The following is a 20,745-nucleotide window of genomic DNA, read 5'->3' as shown; positions in this document are numbered from 1 at the left end:
CCATTAAATGATTATTAGGGTGACTTCCAGTAACTCTAGTTACTCTGAAATGTTTATGCTTTGAAAGTTCTTCTTAAGGTCGCTCAGTTTGGGGTGACTGGATTCAGCTCAGCCTGAAGGCAAGAAGAGTCAGATGCTCCCTGGTAGTTCTTTCTAATGCTGTAGCTCTGAGCAGGGGAGACAGGTTGAGATTTCCAACCATACCCTCAGTTCACCTGCTTCAACTTTACTCTCAGTGGGTGGTGTGACACTTAATCCACATTCTAAAAACTCAGTAGAAAACCATCAGCTGCAAAACTCACTAAGAATAGAGTGAGTCAGAAGAGGAGTCATCTTCTGTTTAAATAATGAATTTATCTATGTGAGATATATATTTAAAGACCTAAAGCTCGTTTTCACATAATTTGCCTCCTGTGCATTTGTGTTAATGGTTTAAAAAGATACTCTTGAGAAAGGAAACCAAGTGTGGAATTTAATCTTTAAAACAAAGAGAGGCTTGTATGTCTGTTCTTTCAGTGGCTACCTTCTACTGTGTTTTGTAAAGCTAACATTTTTGGCATAGAGTGGCTACTGTGGATAAACTCATTTAAAATTTGTAACATTTCAGATATCTTATTTGTTTCTGTTCCAAAAGGCTCCCGCCCAGACATTTCCACAGAATTGGTCTATAAATGACAAATTGACATTAACAGAGTGACCCAGAAATGCCCACTATGACGAACAAGACTGATTTTTCATTTCAAACACACTTAATGGAAATTGGCAAACTTTGTTGGGTGAACTGGGGTTGAGATAGGAAGAAAGATCCCAGGTAGCTTTTTCTAGAGGAAGAAATTCTATGGATATTTTATCCGTTAAAAAGTCAGCCAGGATTTTGGATCTGTATGATATAAACAGATTACTTAATATTCTCATATTTTGCAATAGGGGAAAAAGAGCAAACTCCACCTTATCCTTGAGATAAAGCCTTGGCTCTGCAAGGCTAGGTAACTCCCCGGCAAGCCTTGGCAACTCTGACTTCACGAGGAGGGGCCTTTTCTTAACATCAAGCCTACCCAGCAACTCAGGAAGCATAAAGTACAGCAAGACAATATTGGCTGAAATGGGTCTGCATTTCTGAAGTTTGATCGGTGCTCTAAATGCCATTATGATGTATTGGGGTGGTTTTCCTCTTCCATTGAAAACCAAGTCCAAAAGGAAGTGTGCTCCCATCTGTCCAAATGGAAGAATAATTCTACAAATTCTCATGTCTACTGATGGATATTAAGAGAGAGAGTATGGTTGAAACTGCATGGAATTTACAGGAAGGTTATTTTTAGGGAAATAAAAGTAAAAAAGTTGGACAGGGTCTGGAACAAAGTAGACGTTCACTAAATATTTTGTTAAAAGAAAGAATGAATAAATGAATGTGTAAATAAGCTAAATGAAGCATATATAGAATTACTTTATATAGTCCTCTAAAATCTTTGTTTAAATTTTTTTAGTTAGAAATTTGGTTCTCCTACTTCTCTTAGTCAAATGAGATGATATAGTCTCTGATGATCCTATGTTTGCTATTAATCCCATTTGATTTTGCAAAGATCATTGATATATTTATATCATTTATATTGATAAGAAAAAAAAGCCCCTAAAACACCTCCAACCTTATTCTTCTTCCTTCCTCTGCTCTGTATTTTGAGGAGAGAGACTAAAATGATGAAATGGTGGCTTTTGTATTTTTGGAGGTCAGGATCTTAACATTTTACAGACATGAAATCATAATGACTTAAACCTATTTTTCACTAGAGGATATTGTGATGATGTATTTATGTGTATTGGAGGAGGTAGTATGCTAAAGAAAAAGTGGGGCCTGGTGGACATTTGTTAATAATTACAATGGTCAAAAACGTAATTGCCGAGAAGGAGTGAATGAAAACCTATCAGCTGGGAAGGGAGGGGCTGAGTCCAAGCGGGTGCTATTCTGAGCGCAGGATGTAAGTGTCCGGTTGCATTTTGCTGACCTCCTCTCTCCTGTTCACTCTAATTGCTCCGAAACAGTGTGTACAGAGGAAATACTTGGGCAAATATTGCTGAAGGAAAAGCCTTCTTGAAAGAAACAATGTATCCACACGTTGGAGAGCTTGAAGGAAATGCGGTGAGGTGTTTAAGGGTTGATGCTTGGGTTCCCAGAGCATGTTGAGCCCACGCAGACCTTTCCCAGTGTCCTGCTGCTTTCTCCTCGTGGCTCCAGCTGAAAGCCCGCCAGAGGGCCTAAAGCAGGCAATACTTAGCTCTCTGACACCTCCTGCTGTGTCAGTGACATTAAATATTTGTATATAGATTTCTTGGATGATAATTCCATGGGTTTTTGAAACTGGAGTCAGACATCCCTTCCCAGAGTTTTCCAATTGTAGAGAATTCCCTGGTAGTGTAGTACGGGCTAAAGCCCTCTAGAAGCCACTTTCTGTCCTAGGTGACTACATTCTTTTATGGCAAGAGGCATACAAAATTGAACTTGGTACTTGAGTTGTGTTTTACAAGGATTCAGAAATAATACACTTGGAGCATATTTTGTCTATAGTTGAGTTTCTTTTTCAAAGCTTTGTATCTGCTCATATTTTTTTTTTGCGGTACGCGGGCCTCTCACTGCTGTGGCCTCTCCTGTTGCGGAGCATGGGCTCCGGACGCGCAGGCTCAGCGGCCATGGCTCACGGGCCCAGCCGCTCCGCGGCATGTGGGATCTTCCCGGACCGGGGCACGAACCCGTGTCCCCTGCATCGGCAGGCGGACCCTCAACCACTGCGCCACCAGGGAAGCCCCTCTGCTCATATTTTTGAGACATATTATTTCATATTTATTTTTGGGAGTCTCTGTCATTTGTGTTATTCATGTGTTATTAAAGCAGAGTGGCTAAGCATCGGTGTGGAAATAAAAGTTTAAAACTTGCTGTATTGCTGAAGCATTGCATAAATGAAGGACGAAACTTAGAGTTTGGATTTTGAATTTCTCAGTTCTGTAAAATGAGAATAATAGAACATGTCATTCACCGTAGAACTGTTTAAATAATTACCAGAAATAATGTTGCTGCTGTACCTGGCATTAGGCATAGGAGTGCTTTATACTATACCACTGTCTGTCCTTTTGCTTTCTGATTGATACAGTCTCACCAATAATTTTTTTTGGCGCATTGTGGCTTGTGGGATATTAGTTCCCTGACCAGGGATTGAACCTGGGCCCACAACAGTGAAAGCACAGAGTCCTAACCACTGGACCACCAGGGAATTCCCCTCACCAATAATTTTCCATGATGATTATCATTCCAAAAAATTCGAACTGACCGAAATGATGTTTGTTATTTGCTTAATTCATCTTAGCAAGGCATCTATCCCTTGCCTTCCTAATAACCACGCTTACCTACTGCTTCTTGTATTGGAAAAGGAAAGCTAGAAAGGTCAAGAGAAGTTTCCTGAGGCCTGCTATTTATTTCTCTTTGGGTTCATTCTGATTCCCTTTAAGCTCTGGGCGTGAGATCTGATTTCCATGGTTAGTCTGCTCCGACAGACATTACCCCTAGTTTGTGAAACTGTCTCGTTTTTCAAGAGACACACTAACCATGATTGCATACAGGGTAAATTACAAACGCATGCCCACTGTCTAATAAAACCTGCAAAGTTACTTTTTCTGGAAAACAGATTAAAGTGTATGATATTTTCCTACCAATGAGGAGGATTCAAGGGTCTATTATATATGTAATATGTATAAATATATATATATATTTTTTCTTTTTTTCCCTTCCTTGCTCTGCAGCATAGACTAGGGTAATTCTGTCCACTACTGGCTGTTATGTAATTTAGGTGCCATTTCAATGAGATTATTCAATAGTATAGAAGTAATACCAAGTATTCAAACCTGAGCTAAGTATTTCTCCATTTTTATCATTACAAGATTCAGAGTCACTGGGGGAATTGAAAATTGGGACTGATGAGGGAGAGTAGAGTAAGAATGGAATAAAACTGAATAAAGCTCAGTTGAGGCTCTCCCATTGCTCCGGTGAGCATACTGCTGGGATCTGGTTTTGTTTTGTTTTGTTTTACTTTTTTGGCTGATAGCATTTAGGGGACTGAGGTGAGAGCCTGCCATGGCAGGAGTTCACAGGAGGTTCCAAATATTGTACCTCTGAAGCTGCTGATTGCCAGGTGGGATGAAGGTGAAGGGAGGGAGGGTGGTGAGTGACATCCATTAAATCAGCAGTAGAGGCGACTTAAATAACTCCCTTCCCTGAATAGCTGCAAAAGCTTTTAAATCTGGTTAATTGTTTTTACCTTTCTATAGAGTTAGAATTACAAGGCAGCTATCCTAAGTGCGATATCCAACATGTTCACCTTTCTTGATACTGTATTGACTTTGAAAGGAGAACAGACTTTACTTCAACCTCTCCGGACGTGACTTTACCAACTCTTTTCATGGTGGGATACTCAACAACTTTTACAAGGCCAAAACTTCTGGAAATAAAAACGAATGTTTGAATTTTAGTAAAATTGGCCAACATATCAGCTTTAGAGGGCCAGAATCTCACATTTATGGATTAGTTAAATCACCACCCTACTCTCCAGTTGATTATTAAATTTTCAACACGATTCTATCCCTGTTGAAAAATAAAGACAATGTCTTGGATGTTAAATGAAAGCTCACAGTCAAATCCAGTGGATATAGGTATTTGGCAAATTCAGTCGGTATCTGGGTTGAGATACTTTTATTCAGTCTGCTGTGGGTTAAAGAACATGGTGGGGAACCAGGAGGCTCAGGACCTATTTCTGTTCTTGGCTCTGCCCCGCCTTACTGGGTAACATGAGGCCAATCATGTTTGTGCGGTTATATTTCCTTTGTACAGAGTGCAGTTAATAACCTATCTTCTTATCCACCTGCTAGAGATGCTCTAAGGATTCTTGGATAACACCAGAAAAATACTTTGATATTTGCAGTAAGCCATTGACGAATTACTTAATTTCTGAATCTCAGTTTTTCATACAAAGAAACAGCATTGGTGCTTCTTTATCTCCTAGTCTTGCTAGGGATATAAGGAAACTAACTTGAAATCCCCAGAATGAACCCTGTAAATTTAAGATGTTATCTTCCTTGGTTATATTCCTTGCAGGTGATTTATCTTTGTGCTTAACCCTTTCTCACCAGTGCTTGCTGTGACTGCAGAATGCTTTCAGACTAAAGCTAGTACTGATAACTGGTGATTAACAAATTAGTTGGTTAATATCTATGTTAACTCTTCTTGTTAACTCTGATGGACAGTGCTTTTATTAACTTTTTCTTTAAGCTTATCAAAATGGTAACCAACAGTTGCAGATATATAAGCTTTAATATGTTGCTTTTTCAGGCTCATATGTATCATTGAAAGTGATAATATATTCCAATTAGGGACATAATTAATGTGCGGTCAAATAAACCAGTCATTAATTAAGGACACAAGGTTGTTTGATGTGATAATTTAGAGAGTGTATCATGTAGGTGGGTGAGGTTACATGGGAAACCAAGGTATGTATCTCCCATAGAGTGACATTAAGTTGAGACCTAAAGGGTGAAGAGGGTTAGCTAGGTCAGGAATGAGGGAAGCCTCCCAGGCAGGATGTGTGAAGGCCCAGTGGTGAGAAAGAGGTAGACCTGTTAGAGAAGTGAAAATAAAGCCCATGTGGCTAGACTACATGAATAGGGAGAGAGTGGCCTGAAGTGGATGGAACCCAGATAATTCATGGCCTTTTATACTATGCTAAGGATTTAGGATTTTACTGGGGTGCACTGGGGAGCCACTGCAGAGGGTTGTAAGCAGGGAAGTGACAAGACAAAATTTGCATTTTAAAAAATATCTCTTTGGCTCATGGGTGGAGAGAGCTTCCCAACAGGGCAAAGATAAAAGTGGAGACACTGTTGCTAAGATTCAGCTGAGAGATGATTTTGGGTTAGAGTAGAGGGACAAAAAGATGGGTTGAATTGCCAGGACTTGCTGATGGACAGATGGGTGGGTGGGGGTGATTGCTTCTGGATTTGTGCTGTGAGCAATTTGGGAGACTTATGTGCCATTTGTACGATGGAGGAATAGTAGTGGAGGATGGTAGGCAATCAGCTTTTTGAGTCTGAGGTCCCTGTGAGACATCCAAGTAGAACTCTAAAGTAGGCACTTGGCTACACAACTGGAGCTAAAAAGAAAGGGCAGGGATGGAGATGTAAGTTTTTTTGGAATCCCAGGGAGGTAGCTAGCATTTCAAGCCATAGGAATGGATGACATTACCAAGGGGAGAGAATAGAATGAGAAGAGCACTGGGTGGGCTCTGCTCTGCCAACCTTTGGAGACTGAGAAGGAGCAATCATAGAAGCTGGAGGGTAACCAAGAAAAGTGTGTGTCTGAGGCCAAGAGAAGAGCATTTTCAGCAAGGAGCCAGTGACCGACAGTGCTGAGTGCTGCCTGGAGTCAAGTAGATGAGGAGCGAAAAGTAACCAGTGGCTTTGGCAGAAAAAAGTGCTTGGTGGCTTTTGTTAGCAATCTGGGTGGCATGGTTAGTAAAGAGTCAAATCGGAGTAGACTGAAGAGTGCCCAAAGAGAAAGCTATCCTCATAAGAAGTGGCGAAGGGGGCTTCCCTGGTGGCGCAGTGGTTGAGAGTCCGCCTGCTGATGCAGGGGACACGGCTTTGTGCCCCGGTCCGGGAAGATCCCACATGCCGTGGAGCGCCTGGGCCCGTGAGCCATGGCCGCTGAGCCTGCGCGTCCGGAGCCTGTGCTCTGCAACGGGAGAGGCCACAACAGTGAGAGACCCGCGTACCGCAAAAAAAAAAAAAAAAAAAAAGAAGTGGCGAAGGGACCTGGAGAAATAGTAGAAAACTTTTGGCCTTTCCCCTATGTGCTCCATTACACTTAACCAATTAGAATACTTAGAATTCTTATAGAATTTTTAGAGCTAGAAAGGATTTTAGAGAAAATGTAGCTCAACGTTCTCACCTTACAAATGGAGAGATGAGCCTTGGAGAAGGTAAAGTGATTTGCTTGCAGTAACGCTGATAGTAATTGGGAAGAACTAGTACAAGGAAGGCAAGCTTCTTGACTTTCCCAGGGCAGTGCTCATTCCAAAAAAGTGTGCTTGAAGTCTGGTTCCTCTGGAGCGGGAAAGGAATTTAGAAAAGGAGATGGATGAGAGCTTAAAGAAGCGCCTGGAAGAATAGGGGGTAGAAAGAACTAACTGGAGAAGAATAAAAGGTGTTGGGAGAGCTTATGAAAAGGTGAGAGAGAAAGAAGACAGAAGCCTGGCTGGCCTCATTGTTTGCATGACCGCAGATGCTCGTGGGAGGACAGATGTCAGAGCCAGAACGTCTTCATGTTCTGGGGCCGTTTATGGTTACTAAGGGTTGTGGATTTAAACTTGTCATTCTCTGGTTATAAGACAGAAACATTTTCAAGAATTCCTGAGCCATTTTTGTCTTCTAGGTAGTTGCTAACTTGAAAGGCCTAATCGATTACCTTTTCCCTCCTTGACTGTATTTTGCAGACAATGGAAAATGGGGGGTAGTGTCGGGGACTGGTACCGTGGTAGTAGGAAAGTAGGAAAGGAAACCTTATATAACCAGGAGCACCAAGAGTCCCGGCCTCTATGTCATTAATTATTTGGCTTTAGTTGGTTCATTGGTATATGAAGAGGTTTAATCAGGTGATCTTTAAGGTCATTTCAACTCTAAAAGTATGATTATGAGCTGCGGTGTCAGTGAATGTTGTCCTCTTTTCTGGGTGCATGTGGAAAACCATAGTCGTGAAGATTCTGGGATTGGGCTTAACTAGGCTCGTTTAAGTCTCTCGAAGCACTTTCCCTAGTTCTTGGTCATTGTTTTAGCCCCATGGCATTATCCACATCTCATTTACCTATATACAGGTATGTGAGAGGAAGGAATTATGTGAACTAATATTAGTGATACCTGATTAGCCGTGAGTGCATTGACTATATGGTGGATTATCTGTCTATAGCGACTAAAGACCACTCTTCCTATTGCCCAGCCAGGGCTTAGGCCAGTGCTAAAAGGGAAGCCAGAATAGAGTCGGAGATGAACAATGTGGTTAGAATGAGAGTGTGAATGTGCGCATTTATGTGTCTGTCTAAGCTGCCTCTCTGGCTGCAATTGCAAATCCGGTTATCAATGACCATTGGATTAGCCATTGTTTTCTCTCTTCCAGTCCCACTTGCCATTCAGTTGTGCAAATGGTGACCACAAGAGAGATAATGGAAACTGTCAGTTCTCTGTGTTTGGCTCACAGGTGGATTTTGTCTGACTGCATGTGTACTGCACATTAAAATGCTCCAGCTCTTTCGGGGTTCTGGGATGTCAGGATGAGTCAAGGTTTCACCTCTTCCTATTGGGTGGCTCCTCTTGGCTCTTAGCCCTGCCCTGACTGGCTCTGGCCTTCCCAGGCCTTTTGGCTCCACTCTTCTCTGTGCTGTCAAGTAAAAGGACAACAGACCTGAACCCTGGGGGTCGGCACTCACGGCATGAAAGCTCTGGGGGAGACCCTCCCAGAGCAGGGTGGACATGGCACGGCATTTGTTCCTGGGCCGGGTGAGGGAGGATTGAGGTTATGGAAGGTATTGCCTCTGCTGCACAGTTAAGCTCTGCATAATGACTAAAAAACAGCTGAGGGACGAGTTAGACTTGATCTAAAGGTGGCTATTTTGTCCTGCGCAGAGTGAGTGTTCCGGAGTGCCTTAGCTGGAGAACAGAGCGTGTTCACAAGTTATTATCCGGGCTCAAGGGGAGTGGGAAGGAGGAGAAATAGTACTTTGTTTCTTCCCCTTTGGAAATAGGAGGGAGATATAAGAACAACACTTACCTTTGTGCACCAGACACATTGGAAAAGACACTTTATTGACACTATTGGATTCGGATTGTCCTTAAAAATGCCTAACTCTCTATCTCTATACATAGAGATTATATATATATATAATAGAACATAATATAATATATATATAAATCTCAATATAAATGTATAGCCGTAGGTATAAATATAGGTATTTTATATCTACAGGTATGAATATAAAAGAGGTTTTGCTAGAGCAAAGTTAAAATTACTTTGGAGAAGCAGCTTTTTATTGATTGTGGAGCACTTCAGGAGCTGCAGTTTATAAATGATATAAGGTGATTTTTAGTCCTGTTTATTCATCAAGGTAGGTTCCTGTACTGCCTTCAAGTGGTTGTTCTGGCCTAGATACCTTCAAATAATGAATGACCACTGAGTATAATAAGGTTGCATTTCTTTAAAAAAACACTCACTAATTCAGACTTCACACAGTGCTGGTTAGTTTAGCTTCTGTTATCAGCTATTAATAATGGAAGCTGTAATGGAAACTTAACTTCAGTGTGTGGTCATAGGGTCCTCACCTTTACCTAAACACTGTGATTAGGACTGTTTTGCTAAAAATGAGCACTTATAAGGCAGGTGCAGAAGTTTCCTGAGCTTTAGCTTGTCCTTTAGGACGAGAATTTCGCTAAGTCACCATAAGCTCATCTCCTGTTTGAGACCTTTTCCTTGTGCTGTTTGTTCTTGCCTAGAGATTGTTATCATCATCGTGATTATCAGCATCAAATATTAAATATTAAAAGTACTGTGCTCAGTAAACACCAGGTAACAAGCTAAGATTTCTTATCAGTCTTGCTTGGGGGAACCCCAAGTTGCCTTAAGGATTTCTGGGAGGCTTTCAGTGAACAAAATTCCCATGCAGTTCAGTGGGAAGAAAAGTATTTCCCTGTTTTTCATCACTTTTACTATTTATTTACTTGCATGCCTGCTCCTAAGTGTAATTGGTAGCATTAATAATAAAATAGATTACTAATCAGCATTCAAAATGGTCTATAAATAGATTACATATGTAGCATGCAATTGCCTATTAATAAACACATGCATTATTATTTTTTTTTCTATGTGAAAAGTTGCCCCTATCCAAAATACAGAAATAAAAATCATCTGTTGTCCTGAGTAGTGGTGTCAGTTTGAAGTGTGTACCCTCATGCAAACATCTAACCAAGGGCTGACTTACCCTCTGTTAACTGCAAAATTACATCATGCCTTTCAAAGTGAGTTTTCTTTTCATGAACTGGTATTTATGCTCAAGTAAATTAGCAGTGTTGCTATGATTATTTCTTAATAGAACTGGTTATGGACACTCTTATGGGTTTGTGAGTAATACAGTAGCAATTTATTTATTAAAGTATTTAGGATTAGACATACTGATCTATTTCTTATTATATAAAGTGCCAAACACACAACGTCTGTGGCATCTGGACTTGATACTGTGATTCTGTTTAAGGTTTCTTATGCATGTACTTCTAAAAAACCTTCATGATTCGTTTTGGTCCAAGAAGTAAAGTCTTCACAACATCTTTTTAATAATCTATCACTCACCCAGGGTCTTTGCCTCCTCTTCCAACAGTGTTCTTTTCATAATTGAAAAGAAATAATACATATCTCTTAAATTTGCCTCCCTCCCCTATATCCCCCTCGGCAATAGCTACAACGTGTTTTAGGCGGCTTGGCATAAGACCAGGTTACTTTATTTTTTAAATTATCATTATTTTTTCTTCTTCTCTCTTTTTTTTTAACATCTTTATTGGAGTATAATTGCTTTACAGTGGGGTGTTAGTTTCTGCTTTATAACAAAGTGAATCAGCTATACATATACACATATCCTCATATCTCTTCCCTCTTGCATCTTCCTCCCTCCCACCCTCCCTATCCCACCCCTCTAGGTGGTCACAAAGCACCGAGCTGATCTCCCTGTGCTATGCGGCTGCTTCCCACTAGCTATCTATTTTACGTTTGGTAGTGTATATATGTCCATGCCACTCTCTCACTTTGTCCCAGCTTACCCTTCCCCCTCCCCGTGTCCTCAAGTCTGTTCTCTAGTAGGTCTGCATCTTTATTTCATTTTTTTTTTTTTTTAGATTCCATATATATGTGTTAGCATACGGTATTTGTTTTTCTCTTTTACTTCACTCTGTATGACAGACTCTAGGTCCATCCACCTCACTACAAATAACTCAATTTTGTTCTTTAGATAAGCCAAAGAAGGCAGAATTTAATTTATATTTGTGGAATATTGCTGATTAGTTCTGAAAGAATGATGTAAAGTGCCAAGTGTCATGGAATCTTTGCTTCGAACTGGAGAGAACAGAAATTCCATTGATTATAGAAAGAGCAACAATGTGGATAAAAATCAAATTGGGAACATCCCTCAGTATTAGAGAAGTTCTGTAGGAGGCTGGGGGTGGCTGTGAGGGAAGGTAGATTTCTGGGCAGAGATTTAGGCCTATAGATTTAACTGTAGCTAAATGATCACCAGAGGACAAGTAGAATCTCTGCCTAGAAATCTACCTTCCCTCACAGCCACCCCCAGCCATCCACAGCTTCTACCCCCAGTACTGACATCTCAGGTCTTAAAAAATATTTACATACTGCTTTATTCCAAAAAGGTTTAATGTGAAGGGAAAATAACGGGTAAAAAGTTGGAATAGCAAGGTTCATGTTTAAAATTCACGTCGCGAAACTCTGTCTACCTACTACCGGTTGGCCCGAGATTTGTCTCTTCTATTTCAGCATGAGGAAGGAAACACAGTCAATTATAAGGTAGTGTAAATATAGTGTACATTACCAAAAAAAACCACCCTAAAAACAAACAAAGCACCACCAAAGCAGTAATGAAGCACTCACTCTTCTTGATGTTGAGACCTGAGAGATATTTCTCCTGTGGGATTTTATGGGTTAGCTGGTGACAATATCCTTGACTTCCCTGAACCTTGGTTTCTTTGCCTGTACAATGGGGATAATGACAGTATTTAATTCGTGCAGTTGTGAGGATTGCACGAGGCAATAGAAGTAGGAGACCTAGCCAGAACCTGGCATATTTGTAAGAATTCCATAAATGGCTGCTATCATCTGTGTGTATAAACACAGCACCATGTTTCCTAAAGGAGCTAATGATCTATCCTGCATAGAGAGGCATATGTTGTTAACCACTCAGTCCACTGCAAAAATTTTAGTTTGGCTCATTTGATGGGTTTAATTCTACAAAGTCCTAAATCATCATTGGTAGGGAAGTGGGTATATGTGAAAGCCTCTTTAACGTGAATGGCTACAGAGTTACTAGCTGTAAAAGTTCTCTGGTGGCCTGAAATCATGATAGCAGCTCTCAGTGCTGTTAGTTTAGAAATATTTTAGGAATTGGGAGAAGTGGACATGATAACATGGCAGGACTTCTGCTTTCACCTGAGGTGGAGCACGTGAGGATGGAAGAAACAGGGATCACCTAGTGATGATTTCTGATGGTCAGAGATAACCAGGAAAGCCATGTTTTCTTCCCAGTAGTACTGGCTGTGGATGGATTGTGAGATATTCCCAAGACATTTAGAGTTTGTTGGGAACTTGCACCATCTGTCAGAGAAAGGCATGTGGGGTATTTATTTGAACACATGTTACTGAGGCCACTGCCAAATCAAGGACTGAACGCCCTTTGACTCACACCTAAGAGAACACTGTCAAATGTAGATTCCAGTAGTTTTACTTTACAAAATTTTGAGTAGCAAGAATGTAACCTTTATTTTAATAACATTTAAAACAATCACCATTTCCTTTTGAATTCTACCTATTAAAATTTTTTTTTTGCTCCTTCTTCTTTTTACATTATCTTTGGAAGCAGTTTTTACTGACATTTCTACCAGAGAATTTTTTTTCTTTTGCGCCTAAAATTCACTCATAAATTAAGCAGGTAATCGTCCCTGATTCTCTGAGCATCTTACTGTTTTGTAGACTCTTGCTGAATTAGAAATCTTGTCTATCAAGTTTCTCCTTTGCATTTTACATGTAAAATAATACTACACCTTCCACTGCTTGGTGTCATTTGGGGAGTTGTAATTTTAAAAATAGCCATCAATCTTCATGGCTTATCTCTGAGAGAGGTAAAGATATTTTAATGAAAATAAGTACTGAGATCACCTATGATATTCTTATCAACAATAGCATTTTTTTTTTTAAATCAGTAATGCTGCTTCTGTTGACTCTAAAGACAGGTATTTTGTGGAGGTGGTAAGAATGCTTTCATTCCAGCTTATTTTATTTCTGGTATTTTTGGTACTTAGCACATACAGCTTATGAACGATTTGGTCATCATTTTGAGAAAGCATGCCTTTCCCCCAGTCACCAGAGTGAGGCTGCCTTCCTCTCTTCTGGTGGGCAAAGAAGCTGAAATGAAAAGAGGTTGAGAAGTAATTGATGAAACACAAACACTGTCTCTGAGGTCCTAAAGGCTTGTTTAACCTCAGGACCCCGTTCCTTTTCCTTTATCTGAACGAAGACAGAAAAGGAAAATGTAGTTACCAGTAATGTACGAGAGGAAAAGGAAAATGCTTTGCATTTTGAATTGCTCATCTCAGTGCCCTGGTTTCGTTTGGCAGCTCTTGGAAAGCGAGAGCTTCCTCACCCAAGACGTATTCTATTTTACTGTGCTGTAAGGATCCCCCCCCAAAATTCATAGCCGTGTGGTTACCAGAGAATTGTAGCTTCCCAGAGGCCATCACTGAGAGTATAAAAAAACGCCTAAGAGGGCTTCCCTGCTGGCGCAGTGGTTGAGAGTCCGCCTGCCGTTGCAGGGAACACGGGTTCATGCCCCGGTCCGGGAAGATCCCACATGCCGCGGAGCGGCTGGGCCCGTGAGCTATGGCCGCTGAGCCTGCGCGTCCGGAGCCTGTGCTCCGCAACGGGAGAGGCCACAACAGTGAGAGGCCCGCGTATCGCAAAGGGAAAAAAAAATTAAAAAAAAAAGCCTAAGAGTGTTAGTAAGGGATAGGAGTGGGAAGGGGGAACAGAGAGTGACTGCAGATGAGCATGAGGGATCTTTTTGGCTCGGTCGACAGGTTCTGAAATTGGATTATGGTGATGTTTCCCAACGCTGTAAATATACTAAAAGTCATTGAATATGAACCCTTAAAATGAGTGAATTTTATGGTATGTGAAGAATTATACCTTAATAAAGCTGATAAAAATGTCTGAAATAGGGGCTTTTTTTTTTTCTTTTTTTGCGGTACGCTGGCCTCTCACTGTTGTGGCCTCTCCCGTTGCGGAGCATGGGTTCCGGACGCGCAGGCCCAGCGGCCATGGCTCACGGGCCCAGCCGCTCCACAGTATGTGGGATCTTCCCGGACTGGGGCACGAACCCGTGTCCACTGCATCGGCAGGTGGACTCTCAACCACTGCGCCACCAGGGAAGCCCCGGGCTGTCTTAAAAGGAACCATATTCACTCTTGGTACCTGGGCTTCATGGTGCAGCATCGTGTCTGAAACTTCCCCACCTGTGGGAAAGTCGGCGGGGTTGGGGGAGCATCTGAGGGGGGGGCAGGAGGAGATGGGGATAAGCTGAATCTTATTCCTAAGGCAGGGAGGAGGCCTGTGATCATGATGCGTATACAGTGGCACCATTTTTATGGTGACGACGACTCCAGTTAGGTTTCTGAAGGTAAGGTACCTTTCTCTCCTGGGCTTTGAAAACTCACCTTCTGAATCGTCCCAACTCTTTTGTTGGGTTGACAACAACACTTTATAGCCAGAAATCTTACCTTAAAATCTTATCAGCCCATGTAAACTGTCTTTTAAATGATTTATCAAATATACTATGCAGATTTGTGTAAATATATTAAAAAAATCTTTCTGTGTAACATCAATTTGACTCATGTAGCTTAGCCACTACATTTTTTTTTTTGCTTGGTTACCATTTTTTAATAAGAAAATATGTTTTTGAACATCTTTTTGGAGTATAATTCTTTACAATGGTGTGTTAGTTTCTGCTGTATAACAAAATAAGAAAATGTTTAATGTGACAGGTTAAAAAAGTTTTTTTCAACCTCTTAGTTTTTTTCATGATGTTTTCCTATTTCTTGAACGAAGGCAATCAAGCTTTCAGAGTTTGATTTACTGAAGAAATTGGTTGGCTTTGCTTACATATATTGTGTGACTTGAGATAAAGCTGCAGGACTCCCTCAGTAACTGGAGGGCAGGAAACAATTGACACTGTTTCTTAATTCACATTGTTTCTGAGACATTTCCTACTTCCTAGTATAATATAGTTTTCCCATGAGAACAATTTGCTTGTAAATGGTTAGACATGATAAATTTCTCATTGGCACACATTCTGTGAGGAGAATTTCACTGTGCTTTTTAGTAGTTGAGTTGGCGTGTGTGTCTGTGTGTTTGTGTGCATATCTGTGTGTGTGCGGGGGGCTGGTGCTTCATGTTTTATGTAGATGCCTCCAACTTCATTCCAAGTATGAGATATTTTCTTTTGAATGCTTACCCATTAACCTAGGGTTCTGCATTCCTTGGTTGGAACCTCTTTCTTGATATAATTGTTTTAATCCTTCCAGTTTAAGGGAACAACCCTGTGGATTATGGTGTTTTTAGATATGCCTGATGAGTTACCCTGGAAAGGAATTCACAACATTTACATCAGACATTTGCATGTATGTGTATTGCATGTGGGTGTGTGATATTGTGTGCAGCACTGTAAAGTGGTCATCAAGGAATAATGCCAGAATGGGAAAGGAAATCCGTAGATTATCTCATCTTTTTTGCAATTCCTATTTGCAATTCAAAAAAAAAAAAGTTTTCACATTACTTCCGAAATGGTGGTTCCCGCATTCAGAAGTTAGACCGTATATAAAGTGAAAGTAAAAGTTTTCCAATTAAAAAAAAAATGTAGAACTTTGAGTTCCCTTTTTTTTCTGTCTTATCAGATTTTGTAAAAATAATACCACTTGTCAGTTTTGCAGCTCCTTCCATCTAGAGAACTAAAAGCATTTCACAATCTTTTTTCCTCATGCCCTTCTCTTCAAGGCAATCTTTACTGGGCTGGGTTTATTTTTATCACTGCAACAACCAGTTTTTAGAAACTTTTGCAAACGAAAAAAGAAAAATGAGAATGGCACTGTAGCTGACATTCATTTTAGCTGTTTCCTAGTGTGAACATTTGAGTATTTCTAAAATTTTCTCTCCAAGTATGTCTTATTTTTTCTTAGTTTGTCCCAGTTCTAAGTCTCTATTCTGCTGATTGGGTAAAAAAAGTTTTAGTGTAAAACCTTATACCCCGCAGAATGACCTCTTGACCTTTGAGTTAGATCTCCCCCCTACCCCCGCCCCCCCTACAGTTCCAAGAGCTCCTTTTTCATCACTGTGTTCAGTATAATCACAGATTCCAGGAAAGTTAACACTGGAAGGGCCTCTAGGGATTACCCAATTTAAGCCTCTCTTTATATGAATGATGAGATTGAGGCCTGGAATGGCTAAGGGACAGGCTCAAGGTCAGATAGCTCATTGATGGCAGAGGTATGACCAGAATCAAGGATTCCTGATTTCCGGTTCAGTATTCTTTGACTTTCCTAAACAAAGAGGTCTCTCTGGATAGAATTAGAGCCCACCGTCACTGAATCCTAGTGCCAACCAACAGGTCGATTTACAGTCTAGTGCAATGAAAATTGGGAGAAGATTTTATTTTTCCGGTTTATTTGTGAAATATGGAATGGTAGTGTTGAATTCATAGACATTTTTTTCTGACCTGTGGGTCTTGTGCAATTTCTGTGCAGCGGAGACTGTGAGTTGAAATGACTGGTGATTTGTGTACCTTCCTCAGGCCACCACACCATCTACATCGGGGTCCATGTGCCAAAGAGCTACAGGAGAAGGAGACGTCACAAGAGAAAGGCAGGGCACAGAGAAAAGAAGGAAAAGGAGAGAATCTCTGAGAACTACTCTGACAAGTCCGACGTGGAGAACGCGGATGAGTCCAGTAGCAGCATCCTAAAGCCTCTCAGTGAGTACTCCCTGGGTGTGGGTGCCTCTCTCTGCTTCACTCCCGCAGCCTGGGGAAAGACACGTGTCAAGATCTTGTGGCTAACAGGGAGGGACGCAGCGATACTGGAGTGGTGCCCTCTGAAGCGTAATGTCTCTGGAGAGGCTTTTCTTGTCCCAGCAGGTTGGTCTAGGAGGAGATCTGGTAACATTCTGAGCTGGTCAGAAAAGATGGGACAGAGTTTAGGCGTGGTTGTGTGTTTTGACTAGTGAAGGAGGACAGAATGTTATAGATGGCATTTAACTGCAGTTATCAACAGTAACTGGGAGATTCTTCAAGAAATTTTTGGATTGTTCCTGCTTAGAAATAGGTTCTATTAAGATAGTAGGTCAAGATGAGAAATATCTATCTATCTATATATATATATATGTATGTATATATATGACATTTATAGGAATATAGGTGACATTTAGCCAGGTTGATTTAAAAAGGAATAGTGGGAAAGCATCCTGAAAATCAGAGAAGGATATAGAGTGACACAGCTCTTGAAAGGTTGAACCTATTAGATATCATACTTTGGATAGAGGTGTTATTAGGAACAGAATAGCAGGAGGTCAAAGCACATCCTTGGATTCAAGCGCTAGGGTGGATGTGTGTTTAGGTGTATGTGTCTCTTGCTTTGGTTCCTTTTGATATGGAGAACGTTTGGCTATCTGGGCAGCTTTGTGGCTGAAGGGAACATGAATATATGCTGTAGAAGGGAGAAGCAGTAGAAACATATGCCAATTTGGGAAGATTCCCCAACAGGAGTTACATAGTGACAGCTTTTCATGTTGGCAGAGCTCTCAGCACAGTTCTCCCTCTCTTTGCTACACTTGCAGAAGTCTGGAACCTGCAATAAAACGCTTTATTATGGGTGGTGGAGATAAAGATCCAGTTCAGTCTTTGCAGGTGATGAGAGGCCAAATTAGAATTAGCAGCTCAGATGTGTTGAAAAGTGAATTTACAGAGTTAAATTAAAGAGGGTGTGAAGTGTAGTGGTGTGGATCTGTGAATTTTTTTTTTATAGTCTCTCTCCTGGAGTTGAACAGGTGGCTTAGCAGCTAGAGAGGCACTTATGCTGAGAGGAGCCATCAGGTGGACCACCAAATTGAAGGGGAAAGTTTTGAGGACAGTTTGGAGATGTTCCACTAAATTAAAATTTTAAAGTGTTGGAATAAATGTAAGACTTAGATGGGACCAGAGGGCAGGAGGCAAGAGTTCTGTGCTTTTCACTGGAATGTCGGGGGAGAGCCTTTCTGAAAGGAACTGTTCATATGTTGACTAAAAAAATGGGGTCTGTCTCAAGCAAACTCCTTGAAATGCAGCCAGAAAAGTCCACAGTTAATAGTCTGGAGGAACAAAAGATAACATCCCTTTCCAAATAAATTACTACTATTTATCTCCATTTGCTATCTGTTTTGGCAAGGCCTAAGCCAGAATCAGAGGTGCGTCTCCACTGTGTGCGTGTGTGTGATCTGTCTCTCTGTCTCTCTCTGTCTCCCTCTCTCTCTCTCATAATCTCTCATTCTGCAATTTAAGAACAAGAGTGCATCATCACTATAAATACTAAAAAGGAAAGAGACGCTCACCTACACAAATGGACCAAGGGATTTTGAGATGATAATTATGTAATAGCTTTTTAGGAAGGGCAGTGGAAACAATGCCAGTAATACTCAAGTAGGTAATAGTGAATAAACAGGTCAGAAAGGTACTGAGACTGAACCTGTCTCTCCCACGGGGGTCCTGTGGCTTTCTGTGGCATTTGGGGGACGAGTTTGAGTACAACATGTAAAATAAGGAAGGCAGTTCATTCTCTTTACCCTCAGAGGTCTCCTCCCTGGGGAGTACTGGATTGGGTTGTATACTTGGTTTCTGAAGCGATCCTGTGGAGACATCATTGTTAAGGACAATGATAATAAATGATTTATAAATTTGTATTTTATAGTTGTTACTTTCTGCTAGTCACTAAGTTATGCTGTCATATGTCTGTGACATATTTGACATGAGGCATCCAATTTGACATGAAGATCCTCTTAGAAATTACCGTATTTTCTCCACTGCTTATCATGGAGACTAACGAGATTGGTTGCTGGTTTATCTGGTGCAATTCTACTTAAGATTGTTGTGCTCAGATATGGAAAGACATTTAAATCTGTGATTTGGGGGAAGCTACAGGGCTCTGACACCAACATGAAGATAAAATTCTTATGGGAAAACTCACTGAAATACCTGCCATTACTGTCTGTCAGGAACAGCCCCACCCAGTTTATGTTGTTCTTGGATCTTGGGTTTTTGAGTTAACTTATGTTTACAGACATACCAGGTCCTCTAGACTAGATTCTTGCAAGGGCCTGGCATTGTAGCAGGTCATGCTTGTAACTTCTGAAGAAGCCCACATGGAAATAGAGTAACTTGATGAGAATCATCTCTGATTTTTTTTCCTTGCTGTCACCTCCATATGCAATCCATCAATGACTTCTGTTGGTTCTACTTCTAAAATATGTCTGAATCTGTCTACTCTTTTTTGGTTTGGCTGCCACATTGTGGTCCGGGGAATCCTTATTTCTTGCTTAAGGCAACTGCAACAGACTCCGCCTTTCAAGTCTCTTCCCACACAGTGGCAGCAGTGATCATCATGAAGTTTAAATTGGGTCATGCCATTCACTCCTTAGAATGAAATCTCGGTTGGGCGTTAGGGCCCACTGTGTCTCACCAGAGTCCTTTGTGTTATTTGCTCCTTGTTCACTTTAATTCAGCCACAGTGATTTTTTTCAGTGGTGCCCAAACCTTTTCTGCCTTAGGACCTTTGCTCATGCAATCCCATCTTTCTGGAATGGTCACTCATTCTGGCCCCGGTTAGCTTTTCTCTCCCTTTATGTTCCAGCTTTAAAGTTTGGTCTCTTCAGAGAGGCCTTTCCCTACTGCTCTCTCTGACGTAGGTTCTCCAGTGTTAGCCCCCCTCACTTCTTATCTCTTTCCTTCATAATACATGTTTCACTTTGGGACTTTGTTAGCCTACAGTTTTGTCTTGTGCTGATGGTACATCGTAAGCTCCCTGAGAGCTAGGATCAGGTTTGTTTTGTTCACCTATGTTATCTCTGGCACCTAGTACAGTGTCTGGTACATAGTATATATGTGCCTAATAAATGCTTATTGAAGAGCAGTTGATTACTACAGCGGAAGACATTACTTCTGTTGGTCTATTTCCCACATTATACGTAAAGATCCAGTTGATTTTCTGGTTTTTAATCCTCACCCATGATCTTTTATATTTCCCTGCTCTGCCTTTTTCTCTTGCCATTTCAGTCTGGTCCTAACTTTTAATTACGCTACTTTGGGAAGTGCCTCATTATTTGAACTATTGCTAAAGTGGTACTTTGGTCTGGGTACACGACTCCTGAGTGTGTTGAGTTGCTCGTCACCCACAGGTGATGGAAGGGATTGATCCACAGAGCACGTGGATTCATCCCATACATTTAAAAATGCTTACTATTCCGGGGCTTCCCTTGTGGTGCAGTGGTTGAGAGTCCGCCTGCCGATGCAGGGGACACGGGTTCGTGCCCTGGTCCGGGAAGATCCCACATGCCACGGAGCGGCTGGGCCCGTGAGCCATGGCCACTGAGCCTGCGCGTCCGGAGCCTGTGCCCCGCAACGGGAGAGGCCACAGCAGTGAGAGGCCCGCGTACTGCAAAAAAAAATGCTTACTCTTCCGGACAAGAATGGCAGCTCAGCTTCAGAAGCCATATTAAGGAGGCACAGAATGAATAGTAAAGGACGTTTATAACAAGACGTAAGCCAAATATCCTCCAGTATTTAGGCACATTAGGAAGATGACATAATTAACGGGTTCATT

The 20,745-nt window shown here is 41.2% G+C and overlaps 1 protein-coding gene across 4 annotated transcripts in view; it reads left to right on the top strand.

The window, feature by feature from the left end:
- The window catches only part of SLC4A4 (solute carrier family 4 member 4), a 356,040-nt gene that overhangs the window by 54,595 nt on the left and 280,700 nt on the right, over positions 1-20,745 (top strand). For all 4 annotated transcript variants that reach the window (XM_060012413.1, XM_060012412.2, XM_060012411.2 and 1 more), the window contains one exon: positions 16,692-16,871. In XM_060012413.1, coding sequence (XP_059868396.1) covers positions 16,692-16,871 — 180 coding nt within the window. The remainder of the gene's footprint in view (positions 1-16,691; positions 16,872-20,745) is intronic.

This window comes from Delphinus delphis, chromosome 5, assembly GCF_949987515.2.
Source record: "Delphinus delphis chromosome 5, mDelDel1.2, whole genome shotgun sequence".
In the NCBI taxonomy this organism is placed as follows: Eukaryota; Metazoa; Chordata; class Mammalia; order Artiodactyla; family Delphinidae; genus Delphinus; species Delphinus delphis.
This window is presented reverse-complemented; position numbering and strand designations above follow the sequence as displayed.